General features: G+C 29.6%; 5 protein-coding genes across 9 annotated transcripts; 2 read left to right on the plus strand and 3 right to left on the minus strand.

The window, feature by feature from the left end:
• Positions 1 to 79: 79 nt before the first annotated feature.
• Positions 80 to 5,298, minus strand: LOC132907138 (valine--tRNA ligase). Of its 3 annotated transcripts, XM_060959910.1 has the most exons (19): positions 5,167 to 5,298; positions 4,901 to 5,069; positions 4,570 to 4,743; positions 4,361 to 4,488; positions 4,042 to 4,206; positions 3,775 to 3,976; positions 3,407 to 3,695; positions 3,215 to 3,339; positions 2,993 to 3,138; positions 2,712 to 2,916; positions 2,482 to 2,652; positions 2,271 to 2,392; positions 2,094 to 2,202; positions 1,736 to 2,014; positions 1,334 to 1,666; positions 1,107 to 1,259; positions 814 to 1,017; positions 460 to 735; positions 80 to 368 (listed from the first exon to the last, which is right to left on the minus strand). In XM_060959910.1, the coding sequence occupies exons 2-19, from the start codon at positions 5,066 to 5,068 to the stop codon at positions 153 to 155; spliced, it is 3,465 nt and encodes a 1,154-aa protein (XP_060815893.1). In that variant the 5' UTR covers position 5,069; positions 5,167 to 5,298; the 3' UTR covers positions 80 to 152. The 3 variants fall into 3 exon arrangements, with proteins under 3 accessions (XP_060815893.1, XP_060815894.1, XP_060815892.1); XM_060959911.1 differs by having other exon boundaries at positions 4,919 to 5,257; XM_060959909.1 differs by having other exon boundaries at positions 4,901 to 5,256.
• Positions 5,299 to 5,977: 679 nt separating this feature from the next.
• Positions 5,978 to 11,203, plus strand: LOC132907307 (nuclear pore complex protein Nup133). Its single transcript, XM_060960257.1, has 19 exons — positions 5,978 to 6,446; positions 6,538 to 6,877; positions 6,941 to 7,258; positions 7,355 to 7,525; positions 7,584 to 7,713; positions 7,785 to 7,961; positions 8,029 to 8,188; positions 8,260 to 8,431; positions 8,492 to 8,651; positions 8,729 to 8,841; positions 8,911 to 9,017; positions 9,094 to 9,310; positions 9,399 to 9,542; positions 9,627 to 9,828; positions 9,896 to 10,055; positions 10,130 to 10,325; positions 10,400 to 10,594; positions 10,670 to 10,892; positions 10,987 to 11,203. The coding sequence occupies exons 1-19, from the start codon at positions 6,352 to 6,354 to the stop codon at positions 11,118 to 11,120; spliced, it is 3,414 nt and encodes a 1,137-aa protein (XP_060816240.1). The 5' UTR covers positions 5,978 to 6,351; the 3' UTR covers positions 11,121 to 11,203.
• Positions 10,599 to 14,877, minus strand: LOC132907309 (uncharacterized). Of its 2 annotated transcripts, none has more exons than XM_060960260.1 (14): positions 14,578 to 14,877; positions 14,287 to 14,473; positions 13,957 to 14,216; positions 13,726 to 13,896; positions 13,503 to 13,661; positions 13,238 to 13,405; positions 12,994 to 13,172; positions 12,688 to 12,911; positions 12,474 to 12,616; positions 12,204 to 12,404; positions 12,005 to 12,130; positions 11,755 to 11,906; positions 11,469 to 11,670; positions 10,599 to 11,405 (listed from the first exon to the last, which is right to left on the minus strand). In XM_060960260.1, the coding sequence occupies exons 1-14, from the start codon at positions 14,615 to 14,617 to the stop codon at positions 11,260 to 11,262; spliced, it is 2,358 nt and encodes a 785-aa protein (XP_060816243.1). In that variant the 5' UTR covers positions 14,618 to 14,877; the 3' UTR covers positions 10,599 to 11,259. The 2 variants fall into 2 exon arrangements, with proteins under 2 accessions (XP_060816243.1, XP_060816244.1); XM_060960261.1 differs by having other exon boundaries at positions 13,503 to 13,646; positions 14,578 to 14,875.
• A 209-nt stretch (positions 14,878 to 15,086) lies between these two features.
• LOC132907308 (uncharacterized) lies at positions 15,087 to 19,656 on the plus strand. 2 transcript variants are annotated; one of them, XM_060960258.1, is made up of 15 exons: positions 15,087 to 15,225; positions 15,438 to 15,487; positions 15,567 to 15,762; positions 15,836 to 16,001; positions 16,072 to 16,244; positions 16,307 to 16,471; positions 16,544 to 16,707; positions 16,786 to 17,129; positions 17,218 to 17,326; positions 17,418 to 17,690; positions 17,763 to 17,963; positions 18,041 to 18,196; positions 18,279 to 18,430; positions 18,903 to 19,116; positions 19,199 to 19,656. In XM_060960258.1, the coding sequence occupies exons 2-15, from the start codon at positions 15,448 to 15,450 to the stop codon at positions 19,333 to 19,335; spliced, it is 2,490 nt and encodes an 829-aa protein (XP_060816241.1). In that variant the 5' UTR covers positions 15,087 to 15,225; positions 15,438 to 15,447; the 3' UTR covers positions 19,336 to 19,656. The 2 variants fall into 2 exon arrangements, with proteins under 2 accessions (XP_060816241.1, XP_060816242.1); XM_060960259.1 differs by lacking the exon at positions 15,087 to 15,225 and having other exon boundaries at positions 15,413 to 15,487.
• Positions 19,580 to 21,852, minus strand: LOC132907313 (RCC1-like G exchanging factor-like protein). Its single transcript, XM_060960264.1, has 8 exons — positions 21,476 to 21,852; positions 21,059 to 21,319; positions 20,671 to 20,959; positions 20,424 to 20,596; positions 20,168 to 20,329; positions 19,967 to 20,094; positions 19,774 to 19,905; positions 19,580 to 19,708 (listed from the first exon to the last, which is right to left on the minus strand). Exons 1-8 carry the CDS (start codon positions 21,582 to 21,584, stop codon positions 19,631 to 19,633), a joined length of 1,332 nt encoding a protein of 443 aa, XP_060816247.1. The 5' UTR covers positions 21,585 to 21,852; the 3' UTR covers positions 19,580 to 19,630.
• Positions 21,853 to 22,108: the final 256 nt, after the last annotated feature.

Below are 22,108 nucleotides of genomic sequence, written 5' to 3' on the forward strand. Positions count from 1 at the left end.
CTAGAATGTCTATCTTTTTGCTATCTAGATGCTATTTTAATTTATAAAAGTATTCATCGATAAATAAAAATAACAAACGTTTGATAAAATATACTTTAATAAATAAGAAAGTAATGTGATAATGAAATTATGACACCTAAATAATTTAAGTGTTACATTGCACGTAACGCTGATAACGCATCAGTGATTCGTTGCAATTCTCCTTCATTATTTTTCAGCTTTTCTTTGTTATTATTTTGTACATCGAATGGTACTTTAACGTTATAATCAGGAACTTCCATAGCTTGTTTGGTTTTACGAATAATATCTATCAATTGCTCCTCCTTTTTGCTAAGTTTCTCTAGTTCTTTCTTTGGATCAATTAAACCCTTGAACACGTACAAATTTTATACTTAAACCCAACTGCTATATATTAACATTAGCTTTTTAATTTATCTTAGCAATAATAATTATTTTTACCTTCAATAGTAGATGTACTTGAACTTTATCTGTGACAGTAATAATAGCACATCCTGTTGGTGGTTCCTCCATATTGAGTGTAGAATAAGAAAGGGTTTCTATCAATAATCTATATTCCAGAAGCTTTTCTTTCAAGTTATTACTACTACACACAAGAAATGCTTCAGTCTTTATTTTATTCGGTAAGTTATACGTTGCACGCGCTGATCGAATATTCTTTATTACTTTGTTGGCAAAATCAACGTCTTTCTCTATTTCTTCGTTTCTCCAATCACACTATAAATCGATCATACAATCATATACTTTTATGTATACAAAAAATTATAACAAATGAAACAAAAAATATGCTAATACCTCTGATACTTCTGGATATGGACTAACGCAAACACTGGGATAAAGCTGCTTCTTGCGAGGTAAACGTTGATAAAGTTCTTCCGTTATAAATGGCATGAAGGGACTTAACAACCTCAATCCTACATCTAGTGTCTTAAATAAGACTCTTCTTGCTGCATACTGTCTCTTGTTATTATTACCTTGAAAGACTGGTTTCAAATACTCCTAAATAGTAATACATACTAATAATATAATAATTTACTGTATAAGAAAATTATGAATTAAGAAACTTAAATATATAATTATATACAAACCAAGTAAACATCACATAAATCATACAACCAAAGATTATAGCAGGCAGTAGTGGCAGTTGGAAAATCATATTGTGCCATTGCTTCGTCACAGATTTTTACTGCACAACTTACACGAGAGAGCATCCAAAAGTCTATATTCGTTTCACAATGTAGCTAATGATACAAAAATCGATATTTTTATCTAAGTGTATTGATTTTTTATACTGACTTATTGGAATATTATTTACCTGTTTCCTACTGTTATTATGATCGTGTATTTTACAACCACATTGAGGTAATATTTTACCTTCTTCTACACGAAACATAGATCGTTCTTGTTCACTGTAAGATGCCACATGTTTATACCAACGATGTAAATGAGGATAGTTTCTTAAATCAGTACCCAATCTGGTAAAATATTGATGAACTTTTGTGTCAATTTGTGAAGGATTATATCCATCTAAATAAGGATAGTCTGCCAAGTAATTATTTAACGCGTCTTGCACGCAGTTTTCTTTTAAAGTGTTTTGATACCAATCATTATCACCTATCATATTATCATTGCTGACATCATTAATTGTCTACAATAAAGAAAATGGTAACAATTTTGAAAACCTTCTATGATTAAGAGTGTTAAAATAAAGTTTTACCGATTGAACGTCTTCATCATAATCGAAATTAGAGTCTAGGTACATGAGAGAGAATTTCGTCGCATTCCATATTTTATTACAGAAAAATCGATATCCTTGTACGCGAAGAATATCAAGATTAATATCGCGACCTTGCATGGTGTAAGCGCAAAGTGCAAACCTTAAAGCATCTGTCCCACACTCAGGAATTCCTTGTGGATAATCACGTTTTTGTCCCTCTATAGCATATTTAAGTTCTTTTGGATCCAAATTTGAATCCATCAGTTGTTTATGAAGATTCTAAATGAAAGTAATATTTAGCTAACAAATAATCTCGCCAAAGTGAAAAAAAAAATAGAATAGCAGATAAAATGTATACCTCCAATGATATCCCATTAATCACATCCATAGGATCTATAACATTTCCCAACGATTTGCTCATTTTCCTTCCATGAGCATCTCGTACCATAGCATGCAAATATACTTCTCTGTAAAAGCATTCTATTAGATGTATAATTATGAAAAATTAAATATAAGAATAAAAATATGTACACACCTAAACGGTAATTTCCCTAATAACTTCTGACCCAAAAAGACCATTCTTGCCACCCAGAAAAATAAGATATCATGTCCAGTTTCTAGTAATGTACCAGGATAAAATGCCTCAAGTTCTTCTGTCTAAAGTATAATTATTTTATTTTAATATTAAACAATGAAACTAACTAGTACATAAGTAAGTTAATAAAAGAAATCATTTGTATGTATACCTTATCTGGCCATCCAAATATCGAGAATGGAAAGAGACCTGAAGAAAACCATGTATCCAGCACGTCAGGATCTTGCTCAACAATAATATTATCTACCTTTGTACCTAACTGCTTTGCAGCTTTTTCCTTAGCTTCATTTTCCGAATGTGCACTCACCCAATAATCATCTAACTAAGGAATATGAATTTGTATGATAAGTGCAAAGAAACTTAATTTGATATTTTAATCACCTTTATGTTTTCAGGTATATTAATTATTTTGACACAATAAGCAGGAATACGATGACCCCACCATAATTGACGAGATATACACCAATCTCTTATATTTTCCATCCAATGATACCAAATTTTCTTGTACTGATCAGGAATAATTTTTAGTTCACCGGATTTCACTGCATCCATTGCTTTTGTGGCCATTTCACTACATTTTATGTACCTAATAATAAAAACGAAAAATGTAATTTATTCTATTATGTGTTTTAATGATTATAAATGTGTAACTATTAAACTACCATTGAGGCTTCATCAAAGGTTCAACAATGTCTTTAGATCTACTACATATTGGCACTACCATAGGATTGTCCTTGATTTCAATGAACAAGTTTCTTGCAGTTAATTCTTTTATTATAGCTGTTCTAGCATGGAATCGTTTCATTCCCTGAACAAAGAAAACATGTTAGATATGCCAATTGATTTTTAGATCACAAAATAAAACATGATGTATAATTTTATACTGTAAATTGTCCATAATCTCCAATAATATTTCCATTATCGTCGAAAATAGTAATAAATGGTAAATTATATCTCTTCCCCACTTCATAATCATTAGGATCATGAGCTGGTGTAATCTTTACAGCACCTGTAAAAAAAGAATTTTAAATTAACATTGCTTTAGTAAGATTTCTTATTAGATCAGTAGTACTGACCTGTTCCAAATTCCATTTCAACAAATTCATCAGGTATAATTGGTAACTTTCTGTCACAAAATGGATGTTGTACATATTTTCCAATTAAATGAGCATATCTAGTATCTTTTGGATGAACAGCAACAGCTGTATCCCCAAGCATTGTTTCAATACGTGTGGTAGCTACTATTATTTTCTCTTCAGAACCTATCACTTTATAGGCGAATAATACTAAAACTCCAAATTCTATTTTTTCTTGATATCCAGGAATTGAAAGCAATGTCCGACCAGTTAATTCAAGTTTATCAACCTACATAAGCGAATGTTAAATTCAGATAAAAACAATCGTGAAGTTAATGGTCATTTGATATTTGATCAAAGATATTTACTTCTATATCGGATATAGCGCTTTTTAATGTGCATGACCAATTGACTAATCTATTGCTTCTATAAATTACACCTTCATCGTGCAACCTTATAAATGCTTCTGTAACAGCATAACATAATTTTGGATCCATAGTAAAACAAACCCTATCCCAATCAAATGATCCTCCCAATTTCTTCAACTGCAAGTAAATTCTGTTTCCTTTTCTAAAATGTATAATATATATAGATGTGCTACATATTTATGTTATACATAATCTATTTAAACATACTCTTCTTTCCATTTCCAAACTTTTTCTATGAATTTTTCTCTTCCTATATCATGACGTGTCTTCTTTTCCTCTCTCCAAAGTTTCTTTTCAACCACCACTTGAGTAGCAATACCTGCATGATCGCAACCTGGATTCCACAGTGTTGTACGTCCTTTCATACGATTCCTTGTAAATCAGAAAAAATTTTTTGCACAAGATTATTATCTACAAATGATTAAATTACAATACTTGAGCAAAACAAGTTATATTGTTTTACATTTCTATGTAATCAACTACATATTTCTATATAATGTATACTGTAGTTCAGGCATTCTTTTACCATCTTGTAATAGCATCTTCTACAGCATTAGTTAATGCATGTCCAAGATGAAGAAATCCAGTTACATTAGGAGGAGGTATCACCATGACAAACTTTCCTTTAGGATTTAATTGCAATATATTCTTTCTCTGTATATAAGAATCATAAAATGAGACAAAGAAAGCAAGCTCTGGATTAATTCTTTACTAAAATATGTTTCTGTTACATACACCATATTCTGGCTTAAAGAAACCTTCCTTTTCCCACCATGCATACCATGCAGCCTCAACATATTTTGGACTGTATGCATCAGGCATCGCACATGTAGTATCTTTCTTATCTCCCAAAGGTGTATTTACCATGTATATAGCTGATTCTTTGCATTCCTTTTTCTTTTCAATTTTCTGAAAAGTAAGAACATTTTGAAAATTAAAAACAGAAACAAAACTTTTTTTAACGAAAGGGTTACGAATTGCGTAACAGAAAAAAAAAAGGCCATATGGATAATATGAAACTTAACAATTGAAAATAGGTGAAAGTGAAAGATTTTAATGATCTTACTTCATTCTTTTCTTTTACTTTTGGAGCTTTGTCACTTTCTTTCTTTTCCTGTTTCTGTTTGAACTTGTCCAATTTTGCCTGTTTTTTCGCCTCCTTCTGTAATTGTTTCGCACTCTTCTGCGGGGTTTCAGTTTCCCCGTTTATTTCCTCAGTTTTCATATCAACCATCCTGCCAATTTTAATTTACGTTCTTTCTAAATATTCAATTACTGTAACATGAATCGACTGACGACACACTTCCAAAAATTATAACATCAACCACGCACTTTCTCCACACTACCTATTAACAGGAGACTGCAGCCAATTCATTATTGCAACCACATACCGCAAGTACGTAACCAACAAAGTACGTGTATTTATACATTCTTATTCTGTTGCATTTCTTACGATAAACACAAGATGGCATGGAGATAAAAATTAAGTCCCAGTTCTAGATTATATTTTTATTCAAAGGAATAGAAATAAAAAACCTAAAATCCCTAGACGTATGGATTATGAAGCACGACCATATAAACAAGTCCCAATTCTTATATACTAAAACCAAAGATGAAATTTCCTCTTCAGAGAAAACCGTCCGAAAATTGAGTGATAAAAAATTAACATGGAAGACAACAAAGTTTTCATTCTTGTGAGGTAGACAGGAAGTGTCTCTGTCTCTATCTGAGACATTCATAATTTGCCACGCATGTGTAGAATGAGAACCTTCTTGTCTTTAATATTGATTTTCACGACTCAATTCTCGAACGGTTTTCTCTAGGCTTTAGTATATGAAATCGTATGGAGATTATTCGAAACATTTATAGCTATATACGGTTATGACACTTTCTAACAAAAAATGTAAATTGAAACTTAAGTAACATAGCAAACCGTTACTTATAGGTGTACTTAATATAAATAAAATGAAACGCTACAAATAATATGGGCATATTCCTATTTTCAAGACAAAAGGTTGCCATGGGCTATAACAATATGGACATATTTCTATTATTTCCTATGTTCATGGTACGCCAAATGCTTATATCTGGTAAAATTTCTAATCAACCTTATTTCTCCCTAGATTTCGATCACATGGTTTTATTTATTTCTCCTATCTCAACTTATTCGACAATATATGAAATTATACATAAAATTTAGAATGTTCAATGAGAAATAGAGAAGCGAGTGAACCATTTATTTCATTTAGTGAACTATCAGTTGTGTATATTTATTGTAAATTTTACTTTATATTGAAAATTTTCGTTAAACACTATAGTGCTGCGTTTATTTAACTCTATCATTTATTGTTCGTGCCAAGCACATGTAATCGTTTTACCGGTTCATGCATATGAAAAAATAACCTATATAATATTGTATACATAGAGAAATTAGTGAAAAATTGTTATGCAATTTAGAATATTAATTGATAAACCGGTTTCTTTGATGTCAAGTTTTTAAACAAAGAACAAACTATAATGGATCGTACGAGTATAGGAAATTCACTAGGAAGAAATTTGACATCTCCGCGAAAACGCATGTCAATCGTTCAATCCTTAAGAAAAAATAATTCGTTAGTTTTGTATAAATATTATAAATTCAGATTAATGGAATTTTGATTATAAATTAGTATTTCTATGGATCTGTCTTATCTTTTTTTGTAGAGCAATAAGTGTATCCGGACGATCGAATCAGTCAGTACAGATAATATGTAAGACGCCGAATCATGTTGTAGAAAGTTTTGGATCCTCCTTGCCTGTACTTGTTACGGAAGCTTTAACATTTGTAGATAGAAATACAGCTGTTAGCGTTAATATTTCAATAGATGGTTGGGCTTGGCTTGTATGTGGTCGTAGATTGCTTGTGTGGCAATGCAAGGCCACTATCCATGATTCAAAACAAAGGAAAACTTTTAAGAGCCAATGCAGAGAGTTATTGTTACCTCAAAGTGATTTAGCTCACAAAGCAGAATGCATAGCTGTGTGGTTGCCTCCAGGCCATCAGGTATTTAAATTAAGCATTAACTAAAAATTATTATTATTAACATCTAATTTTTAAAATCATTAGGTGCCTAGTTGCATGGCTGTTTCTCCTGAAGGCATTGTACGGTTCTGGGTTAGCGTTGCCCATGAAGGATCTTCTGTAGAAACAAGTGCAGAACTTGCTGGGCAAGAAGTCGATTGTCTTACTTATATTCCTGGTCATGGTTGTATTTTAGCTACAACCACATGCACAGTAGCATTGTTACAACCACAGTTTGTAGGTGGTAAGAATAGTATCAACTGTCAAGTTCTTAGAACAAGTCAAGGATGGCTAGGTGGTATAGGAAGAAGAATGACTTCTCTTATATTTGGAGCTATACCTCAATCTCCAGTCACAGAAACTGTAAATTTTATATAATTATATATATATAACTACATTTTTAATAACAGATATAATACAAAAAATATAAAATACAGCAAATGTGTTTTTGTTTCATAGAAATTGGTAAAAGTTACTTGCACAACCTTAGGAGATAGAGGATCAAGGGTTCTTATTTTAGCTGGCTCATCATTGCAATATTGGTCTTTCCCTCATAATGAGCAAGAGAAGATGGAGTTTGATGAAGATATTGGGTACATTATTTCACAAACTTTCCAACGAGAAATTTGGGTATGTAGAATGTTGTACGTATAAAGAATATTATGTTTATTTATTTATTTTATTTTAGAAATCAAGTGCATGCAACCCACAAAATATGGAAACCTGGTTGATTGATATGCAACCATGTAATGAAGGAATAGTTTTTTTAATGGCAGCCCATTGTGCTGATGCATCACCTCTTATTGAATTTGCACTTGGTAATAATTGAAAAAATTTAGATTCACTTTATTATAGTTTTTATTACATAAAATAATCAAATATGTTGTAGGTTTGATACAGCTATCTGGTATAACGTTAGCAAATACATTTAAATGGTTTATACCAGTTAAAATTGATTCCATTTCCTATCATAATGATGTTGAATCAACTTTAGTTTCTTACCATTTTATACTACATGGTTGGGAAGCCATTATATACAATCAGTATGAAGTGCTTGTTGTAAACTGTAAGTTAAAATTTATTGTAGGATTTTATGTAGAATTCTTTTATACTGTTAAATAAAAACATTTTAGGTATATCCGAGCACGAGCAAGATAAAATAGATTTAGTGCGAGGCGGAGAAGATAGTATTCTTGGTGGCGCACTATGTTCAGGAATTCCAGTTTTATTTACTAAGAATTTCGGATTAGTTTCCGTCATACCGTCGGATTTTATATCGCAAGATTTTAATATGTTCGTTTTTGTTTTACATACATCTTAAAAGTAAATAATTTTATTAAGAATAAAGTCAATAAATTTTTTAGGAGTTATACAGACAATGTTAATACAAGTGTGGATTATAATTATCGACCTAGTTCAGCTGCACAAAATTTTAATAGTCTTATCAGTAATGAAGAAGTTCAAGATATGTATTACAGTTCTGATTGTGCTACACAATTGCGTGCTGCATTTCTCCTTAGTTTACGGCAAAGTGAGGTAAATTTGTTTTACATTGTGTTAAGTTCAATAGTCGTTAACATAATCATTCTGTTGCAGGCTCAGTGTGAAGATATTTTATTACAACTTTTTCCTTTGCAAGAAGAACCAGTAATGGATATAGATGCTAATCTTGACACACTGATTTTAAAAGTTGCTAAAGATCTGATAGACGATTATCCAGCAAATGATCCACGTTGGTCAAATCACAGAGATTTGTGTAATTAAATTTTATATTTTTCGTATTTAAATACAAGACATGTTTGCGCAAATTTCAATAATCATATATTGTTATAGCTATGACAATAAATGCGGTCACCTCTATGCAAATACCTAATCAACTAGAAGGGAAACAGAAAGCCATAGATTTATTTACAACATTTCTAAAAGAACATGATCTCTGGAACAGAGTAAGTTTGTTCATCATAATATTATAATTGAATGTATAATACATATGAACATAATATTGTTTGTTTCAGTTCTGTGCTGTTACATATAGAGGACTAATTATGTCTACACCACACGTTCTTGCAGAATATGCAGAAAAGATAGTTGCAGCACTAACTATATATAATCTCCAGAACAAGTAAATTTTTTCAATATGTATTTTTGTATATGAGCTTTCTTTCTATGGATAAATTGTAATTTTTGTTTATTTCAAGGTATACAGATATTATAGATACTATAATAGAACAAACTTTAAGCCCTGAAGCTTACATATCTGACGAATTAACAGCGCGTGATATATTTTATCGTCAAGTCAGTACTGTACATCGTTTTCTCCCTACTTTAGTAAACAATGCATCAGAAGTAACTCAATCTGAAAGGCCCATCCAACAAGTAGCACATTATATTATGCAAGTAAACGCTATATTATTAGTAAGTATATATCTAATACGACTTAGTAATAAAATAGAAAAAATAATGTTAAAGTACAATTGTATAAATAAATACATGTTGCTAATAGGGTATCCTACATGAAGTGGTGAAATACCGGCAACATAATGCTGAACGATTTATTCCTACGAGATGTTCGGACGGAATAACCGAGTATCTCCCATGGACAGCTGCAGTTGGAAAACATGGGTTAAGAAATTGTCTCAACACAATGGTTAATATTTATATATTATAACTTTAGCAAAAATAAGAAAATCATTAGAGAAAGATTTCTTCAGTATTTAATTTTTTATTTCAGTATAATGTAACTCTCAAGCATGGCATAACTGGAAGCAACGATTCAACAGTGAGAAATGAATTATATGAACAATTAGTAAGTTATATAGACTTAATATTAGATGGCCGAAAATGTCATTTAGAAAGTGTTAAGGGTACAGAAAAGTTCGAAATACTTTTGAAGCAATACGAAACAGATCGAATGAATCTAATTCAACCTCTAAGTATGTATTCTTTGTTAATTACAATTTATGTAGATAGAACTAGATATTCATACTAAATAATTTGCAGTAAAGGAAGAACAATACGATAGTGCTGCAATGTTAGCCGAAAAGTATTGCGATTTTGCGTCCCTGATACAGATATGCGAATTAACTAACAATAAAAGCCAACTGGATGGATATATGAAAAAATTTGCAGCTCAAGATTTTGTAGGATTTTTATTCTCATGGTAAGCTTCTTTTATAGACAATGATATAGGGACAAATATCTTTATTTGTATTATAATATTTTTTTTTATCATAGGTACGTGAAAGATGGTCGCCAGGGTCAGTTAGTAGAGAAATGTAGACGCGGAGGTACCATTGAATTGTCAGAAAAGTTGGCAGAACATCCAACTCTATCATGGGTACAATCTGCTCTCACGGACGATTTACGCTTTGCTGCTAATACACTTTATACTTTAGCAATTCAAGAAAGTGAATTAGTGACACGTAAGAAGGTACACATTCGTTATATTCTATCTTTTAAGCTGTTTAAATATTTTTATTTATGAACTACTCATCTTTTTCACAGTCCATGCTTTCTTTAGCAAAATTGGCCCTTCTTGCTTCGGATGATTTAGAAGAAGAAGTGAGAGACTGTGTAAAAAAAATCAATAATGAATTAGCACTGGTAGCTTATCAAGAAGAATTACCAACTCAAGTACTTACTACATATGGTTATGATGTAGAAAAATTACAAGTATTTACACCGACTGAATTAATTACGGTACTTCATTCGACTATAAAATACATTTATTTTATAAAACATTTGATATAAATTTCACATATATAATTGATGTAGTTGTACACATCTGAGGATAATATTGATGCAAATGAGTACGACTTCAAGAAAGCTCTTGATTTGCTTGAATATGTGGAACAAGAAGATGAAAAGGTGTCATTGAAATTGCAAATTTGGGCACGAGCTGCTAAACGGGATCAGTGGGATACCCTAGGAAAGAATCCTGAACAACAAGTACAAGAAACAATATTTTTCAAATTAATGGACCTTGCACATTTTACTGGTACCTTATTAATTTTCGATTTGAAAAAATAGTTTAATTATTTAAGTTAAGTAATATATACCAATAAAATATATTCTGTTTTATTTATAACAAGGTGATCAAGTAAACGAATTTCTTCCGCCAGTTGATATGCTTTTGGTAGAACCTGAACTGGGAGAGCTTGCTGCATCGAGTAATTTTCAATTCCTCATCAAATTTGTGTATGAGTATGCATATAACAATTATTAATCTACCTGAACAATTGTAAGTAAAAACAAAATTTGTATTTTTCTAAGTAATAAATAAATTTCTACGCAATATAATAGTATAAATTTTATAGTAAAAAATTTTATAAGTATCCATAGAAGAACTTGAAATATAACAAATTTCACATGAATACTCGAAATACAGATAAGGCTAAAATATTTAATGAGATCAATACTGCATTTTTATCCGCAGAATTATCATAATGAACATTTTGCTGATTCGTTCTTATGATATATCTTACTTGATCCGGTGTTTTACAGTCGATTTCTGAAATTGTTATTATATTAAAAGACTTTGTTAGATGTATTATTTGTAATAGTTAATAGTTACCTGCACATTTATATAAAGAAGTTACGTTTTGCGTACGAAGATAAAAATTAGGACAAGACAAAGTACTAGTACATTTAAAGTGATCAGTTAATGTAACTTCTTTGTAACCAGATAATTCTGCACATTGCAAATTTTGTTTATCATTAGGTTTAAATCCTACCCATACACAGGCTTTCATTGTACCATAGCCAAAAGTATGAATCTGAAAAATTAATATTATAATAAGAATGAAAAGCAAAGTAACGGTAGTTGTAAAATAGTCCGTTTTTTTTTTTTAAATACAAACCGTAACTACTATCTTTTTCATATTTCGTTTCCAGTGTGAATGTATTCTGTAAGTAATAGATTTTGAAGGACTAATATAATCTTCCCATTGGGGAATGACATTTTTATTTATATTTACATCTGCAACTGTCGCAGGTCGTAATGTTCGTGGAACTAAAAATGTACAGAGAGAAAGAGAGAAGAAAATAAATATTTTACATTTAAAATTTTATAATATATATCATATTGATTACTTAAGTAGTAAAACGTACTTCTCGATACGTATTGAGTAATAGTGTCAATATTGGAATTTTTTATTATATAATCTTCCTCCCATAAAGTAAATGATTCAAATAAATTTTCGTTATATGGAGATACATAATATACAAAATGGACTTCTGAAAAGTTAATGGAAAAAGAGATTATTGAAATTAACCTTTTGTAATCCATATTTTAAATTTATATATTTACCTGGATGAGCGTGTTTTAGTTGACGCAATAATATTATTATTGATTCTTTCTCATTATTGGACATGTGAGCTAATGGAATTAAGAGTATAACTACCTGACCAAAATTTCCAATTATTTGATTTTTGTAATTGTACTCCCAAGTTCTTTTCAAGTAAATAGATACCGTTTCCAAAACTCGGGTAAAATTAAATTTCGTAGGCCCTATAAATATATTATTTACAATCACATAAAAGAAAATAATAAATATTTTTATGAAACAATCAATCTTACACGTTGTATTAGTAAAGTTGTTTAATGCTTGAAACGCGATTGATGGACTGTTTGTAACATTTAACATCCATTTTCCTGAAGTACCATGTATTATTCCCATTTTTGATCCATACATTGATACATCCAAATCTTGTATAAGAGTTCTAAAACATACAGAGTTGTAGAAATAAAAATATGAAATACAATATGAAATATGATATACACTGTAGCTTACGAAAGAAAGTCTATTGTATATTCTATTGTCCATGCACCATCAAATGCAATCAGTGCTTCTACTTGGGGTTGATTTATTTGATGACAAGGTAACTTAGGGAACAAATGATTCCTTGCATAAGTATAAAACTTTTCAATTGCAATATCAACCAGTTGTTTCAATGCTTCAGGAGAAATATACGCAATGCTTTTACGATAAGCTAACATCTGAGCTATGGCATAAGTCTTACAAACGATATTTGCAAATTAAAATATAGGATAATATAGATATAAATATACTATAATTTCATTTATAATTATAAGTAACCTGTTCATTTAAAATAGTCTTTGGCACTGCATATAAAAAGGCTTGTGCTCGATCACAAGCTTTCACATTTGCATTAAACGTGACACCTTCATATGAGTAATACATTTCCAAAATTTGACTAAGTCGAAGGCTGTAAAAGTCCTGAATCCAGGTTGGTAAATAAGTTGCAATAATCATCCCTGAAAAATTTTTCAAATAAATATTTGGTAGATATTTAAGAATACAGAAGATATCGTTAATTTACCATCAATGCCTCCTATTAATTCAGCTCGAGTTACATCAAAATTGTTATGTAAACTTGTGAGATAATAAATTGTCGGACGCATCATACTTTGCCAGAATCCTGTTGCACCGAGAGTCATATTATTTGCTAGTAAAGGTCCTTGGTACACAACCATTTCCGCTAATTCGCCTAATTAAACGGGATCTTCGGTACATTAATACCACATAACACATGTATATCATTACATAGTATGTAATGTAAAGTATAACATAACAATATTTTATACCTGCAACTGTTGTCAACCATATATTATCAATTTTCATAGATGAAACATTTAAAGTATTGTACCACATAAATGGTTTATGAATCGCTCGACTTCTTGGAAGAACAAAATCGACCTCTTCTTCATTAAATTGTAAACTATATGTATCTGTAGAATTCATTTCTAATGTAAAAGGAACATTATCAAATGAGACTTTATGATAAAAACAAGTATAATAATGTTATACCTGAAGGAGATATATCCAAGCTTGTGATTAATTGATTTACAGCAACATTTTGATGTTGGAGAGATGCAGCAATTGCTCCTATAATTGCACCAGGAGTAATAGTACCATATTGTGTTAGAACCACTCCTTGTTGCCTTGGACAATTCCATGTATCATTAAACATAGTATTACCTAAATAATAATTTTTTATTTTTATTACTTTAAATATCTTCTTCCTTTTTTAATAATTACCTGTTAGTTTTTCTATGATATGACTACATGATTTATGTTTGCTTTTATTGTAAGGTTCCAAAATTGTATTTGAAATAGCTTCATGAAGCATACATCGCTCTTCTTGTGAAAGTATATGAACTGGCAAAGCTTTTGTATTTCCTGGAACTAATTCTTTTATCAATTCATGTTTAATATGTTGTGTACCAGTCCCACTGAATGGAAGTACATTTTCTGTAACTTGAATATTCTCTTGATATTCAACACCATCGAACTTAAATCTGTAATTTATAAAATATATTTACTATTTTGCAGTAAAACAAACAGATATTAATAATTAGATGTTACAACCTGTGTAATATTGATGAAGACATTATTCTCATATCTGTTATTGAATAACATTGTTTTTCCATTTTCTGTATGATGTCTACTAATATACGCAAGTTCAATGGAAGTCGGGGATTTAATATTGCATTGTTTCTATAACATTCTCTGAGTGATTTTGGTATAGTTGTTTGCGACCATATTAATTGTAATTCTATTATGTAAAAAAATGCTTAGTATAAAATTGTAATTTATTTATTTAATTTATAATCTATTTCATAACTAATATATATATTAATATATATTGTGACAACTTACCGCACCATATCATCAATAATACAATTTTATTAAATGCCATAATTACATTATTAAAAAGCCATACTATATTATTGAAAATCTAACATTTATACTTTGTTCATATCTACTTGAATCTTATAATGATTCACTGACATGTACAAATCAAAAGAACTCATCATCTATTTGATACTTGATAAGATAATAATAAGTAGAAACACCTAGATTTTTTTAAATGAAATTCTTAAGTTTACAAAGAGATTTTTAATTATTAACAATTCTAGTCGGATATTATACTATAAATATTAATTTAAATTTAAATTAGGAAGAAATTATTATATTGCTTTAATAAAAATTTATTTATTTGTGTAATAAAATATACTAATATTTAATTTTTAAAGAATATAATATATACAAACAATAATAGACAAAATTATTTAATTAATTAATTTAATTATCCAATTAATTATTGATTGACTCTATTTGTTTTGAAATTTTGAAAATACCTGTTTTAGTAAAGATACCTGTAATAAAGTCGGAGTTGTTACTCATGTATTATCTTATCTAATAGGTATCATGATATCTTTGGATAGGTGTGGTATATTGCTTTGCTGAACAGAGTTGGAAAGATATCATACATTCTGTATTGGAAGTAACTGAAAATCATTTGCAGTAAGTAATTTATAATTTCCTGAATGTAATTTCATTGTTTTATAGCTGTTTCTTGAAGTATAAAATATATTTAGCTAAATACAATATATTTTTATATATTTTTATATTATATTGTATTACTTTGTGGTAATCAATATAACATTTTTTTCTTAATTTATGAACTATTAAATTATAGGAAGTTAATATTAATTTTATATTTTATATGAATCCAGTTGCAGTAAAATGGCAAAATTTTGGTATTTTCTTATCTTTATCACTTTAAGTAAGTACTTTTTATCAATAAATTATAAAGTCCAAAGCAATATAGCTTGTTTCAAAATTTTATTGTTGTTTACTTTTAGCTGTACGTGCACAAGAGAATGCAGCTCGAAATCTTTCACCATCTCTTCGAGAATGTTATGACAACAAATATCTTTTGGAAAAAGATAATAGACTGCCGCACACTTTAAATACGTTCATTGCGATACTTCGTAAAATTGAAAGTACAGAAGGTCTTAATATGGACCTGAGAAGTTTATCTGTTGCACTTCTGCATCGGTAAGTTCAATATATACTTTAGAGAAATAGTAATATTGTGTAAAGAGATAATTTTATTGATTCTGATGTACAGTTTTCGACAAGATGGTATTGCTCCGAATCCTGATATTCCTAATCAAGATGGAATATCACCCTTTGCACCAATTGCTCATCAATTTTATCGTTTTGCTCAAACTCTACGTCTTATACCAGGAGATGCTCTCACGTTTCCTAATAATAGTATCACAGATGTTGAAAGGGTATGTATGTAGTTTAGACTGTCATATCATTTCGTATATATTTCCCTAATAGTTAACTATTACATTGCAGTGTACATTACACTTTATGTTATCAAGTAGTATTGGAATGTTTCAAAGAGGGGACGAAGCAAAAGTTTGTAGACTTGCTGATACGTACAGATATCCGAGAGATGTTAAAAATAATGATAAGGCAATGATTAAAAATACTGCTAATGATGTAGAAACTTTATCATCTGATGAAATGTAAGTAGAAAAAGCCCGCATAATGTAATTGATATCAGAAATAAAATATAATTTTAATACAGAAAAAGTATGACTGATGGGAGAAATGAAGGTAACAATGTTACGGTTGATCCAAACTCGCGATATCCAGAAGTACCGCCTAATCATCCAGATAGTGCACGGTATAGAGGTACAGAATCACGACCTGTTAGTGAATGCCCTGTAGAAAATGGTGTTATGAAAACTCCGTAAGTTTATAATTTATTGAAATAATTAGATGAATGTAATTCATTATTTCATTAAAATATATACATTTTTAGATGGGGTACAACTTCTTTTGGCTTAGTACTAGCTGGAATAGCTGCAGCTACACAACCAGAAACAACCAGACTTCCCGAGTTGTTATCAGCGGATGTTTTAAAAAAGAACAATTTAGATGTAATGGATCGATCTTTAGAAAACAAGTGGCTTGCGACTCTAGCTGGTAATATTAATCTTTTGAGATATAAATCATTAATAAATTACTCTATAAAATACATGAAAATTATTATTGAAATTATAGGAGATTTGGCAGAAGTAGCTTTAAGGCAAGGCCCTAGAAATAAAGATATCAAACTTAGTGTTGGACTAAATGGCCATTGGAATTCCACTGCTTTGCCACGATGGTATTTCTTGAATTCTAACAGTAATTATGAGATGACAACGGCAGAAATCAGAGGAGATTTAGATGGTTTAATTTTGGCCAATGAAACTGGCAAATGGTATTCTAGAATACCTAATTTGAGGCTTTCACAAATTTTTGACATGTACTATAGTCCAATAGGATTCTTTGACTCATCTATTAGAGCATGCAATCGGAGAACACTGTTCACATCTGTTGCACCAAATGAAACATTGGTTGCACAGGTAAATTAGTTTTATATCTCAATATTAATATGTTTAATTAGTTTATAAAACAAAAATTTTTTCTTATTGTTAATATTCATTTTTTCAGACATATAGTGCTTCTATATTATTAGAGGATCTAGCACACGCAACGCTTGAATATCCGATAATTGAAAAATTGTCAGTGCAAGCAGTAAATGAATTAGTGAAATATGTGCGTAAGTATTAGAGATGAAATTTCATATAAACGATTCAGATATATTTGTTAGATTATACATAAAAGATTTATTTAATATAATATTTTTATAGCTTCATCCATGAATAAAGATCTTTCATGTACTGACACGGATAAATTATATAGTTTCAATCAAATGTCTGTCGATTTAACGATTATTTTGGACACAAACTGGGAATTCTCCATAATAAAACCTATTCTTGCACATTTATTGGAAAACATAAACATCAATCAATTTAATTCCAAATTCACATTAATAAATGGTCGAGATGGAACACCAATGATTAATAGTACTTCTAACATTTTGGATTTCCATGCCTATAATTCATCTCATTACTATGGAAATAGTATGTACTAAACAGAAATTAATAATAAGTGATAAATTACAACAAAATTCGTTGTGAAATGATTTTTTTCAGGTACTCGTGGTTTCGATTTAGCTAAGTCGCTCAAAGAATTGGAAGCATATCTAAAGAATAAACTGAATGCCGAACGTGCTCGTGGTGTTGGTGGAGCACGTTCTGATATTGTTTTAATTGTTCCATATATTTCTGATATATCTAAAAATGACAAGCAATATTGCTTGCAAACTATATTGCGAATACGAGAATATATTCCAGGTAAAATTTTATATCAGTACAATAAACTTTTAAATTAGATGAATACTTGTATAGTTTATTATTAATTATTCTTTCAGATACAATCATACTTTTTATGGCCTCATCCAAAGATCCGTGGTCCGATCTAGTACAAAATCGTATGACAGATTTATTCTCTATTAGTACTTCTATTGGTAAAGATACAGAAGAAGCTTTAGAACCAATAACCAACATAGTTTCAAGAATGAAGCAAGGTAAAAGAAAGAAATATCAAACTGACATTAAACTTTTCATACATAAATTAAAAGAATGACCATTGTGTAAAATTTGTTATAGTTCCCAAGCGTTTAATTAATTCCCAGTGTGGATCAGATTATATTTCATCTGGATCTTTGAATTCATATGATGATTATATTGTACCAAACGGTATTAGTTTTTATAAATTACATCCCAATTACTTTTTTAACCATAATACAGCAGTAGTAAGAGTAAGTTCTTTTCTTTTTAAATATTATTAGTTATTCTATACTATATATACACAACACGCGAAATCTAAAGACGAAAATCTAAAATAACAAAATTGCGTTCGGGACCTTATTTTCAAGAAAATCAACTTGACACTTTTCAAATATACCATGTATATCATGTATATGCATATCATGTATAGTATACTATATATACCAAGTGTACGTAGATATATATATCATGAATATGCGTAATTTCTGGCTAGATAAGAGACAACAATGGACAAGGGGTTATTCTACATACAAAAATAAATTGAAAAAACAATACAATTTTGTTGTTTAAGGTTTCCTTTTGCGGAATATAGAGTTCTGTTATTCTTGATTTTGTCTTATTTTGAGGTATAAAATTTCTTTCGACTTTATTTGGAATTTAGGGCCACAGTATATACTATAGTAATATTATTAATATTATATAATTATAAGTAATTATTTTCAGATTCAGGGCTCCGGATTAGATAGTTTAGTTGTGTGTTCATCACGAGAACCATTATACGCCAATACAACAGGACCATCAAAATCTTGTGCATCAATATCCAATGATGTGCATAGTATTACAGTTTCTTGTGCCGATGCTACTTTCATTCGTGATTGTCCACCACTATATATATCAGTAGCTTCAAACTCCACAAGTATTTCTTACAGATGTACTGGTAAGTACATTGACTCATTTTAAATTAAAATGACGTAAAATTACTTGATTGATGGTGATGCTAAATAACATTTCCTTTTTAGATCCACGAGTTTGCAGAATTCCTACTATGATAAAATACACTATATCTTATGAAAACTTGGTGTGTGCCAATGAAGCAATTAGACTTACATTTAATATTTCTATTTTAATGATAGTTTTAGTTGTGTTAAATATGTAACAATTGGCAAATTTTATATATAAATTTAATAAAATAACTAATCATATGAAAGTTTTTGAAACAAGCTTTAAGTGACAAAGGAAGATTTTATATCGAATATGCCCGTTTTTAAATAACGACATTCTATATAAAGATATGCGTTCATTATTTATCAATTAGATTTTTGCAATATATCATAATATAAAAAGCAATTAGCTACATATACAATGTTTTTACATAACAGATTAAAATAACAATTTGTACATAAGTTTTATAAATAGTATATTACCTCTTATAACAGAAAATATACTATGCTTCAAATAAAAGGTTTACAAAGAATAACTGTATGATCTATTCCACAAGCTACCTTTTTTACTTGTGCTCCTACAGTTACCTATAATACAAATTATCGTTCTTTATTACTATACTATTTTTTAATGACGAATATAATTTCTTTACCTTCAGTGGAAAATACTGGTCTTTCAAATCTCCTAATCCTAAAGACCCAAATTTGTTACAACCCCACATATACAAATCACCTGTATTTGTCAAAGCTGCAAGATGACTCATGCCACAAAATACCTTTATCACCTAGGAAAAAAAATGTAATTACATTGCTCTTTTTCCTTCTATAATCCTAGAGCGAACTTACTTTTGTATTCTTCTGGTATGCATTATTTCCAAAAAGTACAGATGGAATTTTAATTGGTTGTTGAGCTTTTTTGACTTCAGGACCAAAACCAAGAATACCATAACCCCATACATAAACTTCACCTGTATCTAATAAATTCACATATACAAATTGTATGATACATGATTATAAAAATAATTAAACAATTGGATAAATACTTACTATTTAAAACCATACAAAAGCAACCACCACAGGCAATGTCTACAATATGACCTAATTTTTTCAACGCACTTAACTCTGTAGCTATGTTTACCTGTTGATTTTCACCTTCCATAAGTAACTGTGCATATTCAGAATTACCCCAACCAAATACATTTCCTTTATCTGTAACCACGTGTTCAAATAATTGTATAATATCTTGTTACTGTCTATTTTTACACAACATAAGATTATATTAATACATGAATATTGCAGATACCGCTGAGTGCTAATACACAATCTGCAACGCATGCAACTTTTATAATATGTTGGCCAGCCAAATCTCCTTTCACTAAACTTGGTCTATGCTCATTTCGATAATGTGCCAATCCAGTTTGTCCATCTGCACCCCAACCAAAGGTATATACTTCACCGGATTCTGTCAAGAGTATGCTATCATATAGCAGTAAGGAAGAATTCTCAAATATTGTAATGAACTATATGTGAAGTATTAAAAATTTTCATACCTATGATCTTGACCAGCTGTTACAGCTTTTATCTTTTTTTCCTTAATATTAGGTATATGATGAACAACTCTACTTTTTTCATAATTTTCATTTAATATTATAGGGCGACCACATTGTCCATATGCATTATTTCCTAATGTGAATACACCTTCATTTGTTAATACCAACAAATGTGCTCTTCCAGCTGACATATCTAGGACTTTAGTAGAAGAATCTTTAATTGGCAAATCAATAGGTCTTGGTTCAGTTATTAATCCATTTGGGAATTTTTTATCTTTTTCATTGAAACCTAGTAGCATATTAAAAATTATATTTTAATATGAAAAGATATTTTTGATGAATTTATTGCTAAAAATAAAAGGTGGCTTAGAAATTATAATTTTCTTACCAAGCTGGGAATCTGTATTTATTCCATTCCCATATAAAATATTTTTATCTTTGGATTTTACTGCAAATGCAGTAAACCCATAACCACAAGTTATATCCGTTACATCATGCTTTTCTCCAAAAGCTAATCTTTTAGGTCTCGGAATATAAGAAATACCTTTTTCGAAAATCGTTGTTTTTAATGTACCAAGAGCACCATGTTCTGCCAAACCCCAAACATATATTCTATGTTCTTTTTCGTTACTCATCGGATACTGAAAAACTATATATCATAAATTAATAATTATTAACAAAAAGAAAAAGAGTGTGTGCATATATGTATGCAACACTTTCTCATTGATAAATATTTATGTTTAGAAATTTGTGCTCCATGTTTTGTACATTTTATTTAAATTTTTTTTACAGTTATTTTCTTTACCTGGCAAAGGTTTTGAAAGTGGTATTTTATTCTTGATTTTACTAAATTCTATAATTCTGCTCGGTTGTTGTAGATTTTTTTTCAAACTTGTTTTTATTGTGTTCAACATGTTTGTAGCCGTTTACTGCTTAAGAAATTTTACAAATGTGTCATAAGCATCAAAAGTTTATGATTCGGATAAATTTCCTTGAATGATCAAGTTATCAATTTTTCGATAAATTTTATAAATTATAAAGCGTGTTTATTTTCAGTCATTTTCTGAATACCGACTTGTATACTCTGTGAAACTTGTTAATAGCATAGATTTGATTTTCTCGTTGTTTTCCAATTTCCTTCTCACTACAGAATTAAAGGTTCTATCTCATGTGTAGCGATTACCGGCGGAGTATTGTATGTCAACGACATTTAAACGCGCGTAACTTGAATAATGAAATCATTTGATGTTTTATGAAAAAAATTGTAACACATATACTATTATCGTATTATATTATAGAATATAAAAACAATAAAAAATAAAATAATTTAGACGAAATTGAAATATTTATTATATTACATTGAATTTGTTCCTTGATTTTTACTAAAATGTTTAGTTTATGATAAAACGTTATTTCGAATTTTGTTTAATGATACGAT

The sequence above is a fragment of the Bombus pascuorum genome, chromosome 5 (genome assembly GCF_905332965.1).
Source record: "Bombus pascuorum chromosome 5, iyBomPasc1.1, whole genome shotgun sequence".
NCBI lineage: Eukaryota > Metazoa > Arthropoda > Insecta > Hymenoptera > Apidae > Bombus > Bombus pascuorum.

Bases quoted from the DNA above. Each gene is read 5' to 3' on its own strand.
- LOC132907307 (XM_060960257.1), top strand. From the start codon at position 6,352: ATGGATCGTACGAGTATAGGAAATTCACTAGGAAGAAATTTGACATCT. The intron at 8,432-8,491 runs GTAAATTTGTTT...ATTCTGTTGCAG, and splicing joins TTAGTTTACGGCAAAGTGAG to GCTCAGTGTGAAGATATTTT. The intron at 9,543-9,626 runs GTTAATATTTAT...TTTTTATTTCAG, and splicing joins GAAATTGTCTCAACACAATG to TATAATGTAACTCTCAAGCA.
- LOC132907138 (XM_060959910.1), bottom strand. From the start codon at position 5,068: ATGGTTGATATGAAAACTGAGGAAATAAACGGGGAAACTGAAACCCCG. The intron at 4,207-4,360 runs GTAAAAGAATGC...CTGATTTACAAG, and splicing joins GAAGATGCTATTACAAGATG to GAATCGTATGAAAGGACGTA. The intron at 1,260-1,333 runs GTAAATAATATT...TTGTATCATTAG, and splicing joins ATAATAACAGTAGGAAACAG to CTACATTGTGAAACGAATAT.
- LOC132907308 (XM_060960258.1), top strand. From the start codon at position 15,448: ATGGCAAAATTTTGGTATTTTCTTATCTTTATCACTTTAA. The intron at 16,245-16,306 runs GTAAGTAGAAAA...ATTTTAATACAG, and splicing joins ACTTTATCATCTGATGAAAT to AAAAAGTATGACTGATGGGA. The intron at 17,691-17,762 runs GTATGTACTAAA...GATTTTTTTCAG, and splicing joins ATCTCATTACTATGGAAATA to GTACTCGTGGTTTCGATTTA.
- LOC132907313 (XM_060960264.1), bottom strand. From the start codon at position 21,584: ATGTTGAACACAATAAAAACAAGTTTGAAAAAAAATCTACAACAACCG. The intron at 19,906-19,966 runs GTAAGTTCGCTC...TTTTTTTCCTAG, and splicing joins CATACCAGAAGAATACAAAA to GTGATAAAGGTATTTTGTGG. The intron at 19,709-19,773 runs GTAAAGAAATTA...TTTGTATTATAG, and splicing joins ACCAGTATTTTCCACTGAAG to GTAACTGTAGGAGCACAAGT.
- LOC132907309 (XM_060960260.1), bottom strand. From the start codon at position 14,617: ATGGCATTTAATAAAATTGTATTATTGATGATATGGTGCG. The intron at 12,912-12,993 runs GTTACTTATAAT...ATCGTTTGTAAG, and splicing joins AGACTATTTTAAATGAACAG to ACTTATGCCATAGCTCAGAT. The intron at 11,671-11,754 runs GTTTGTATTTAA...TTAATTTTTCAG, and splicing joins TGAAAAAGATAGTAGTTACG to ATTCATACTTTTGGCTATGG.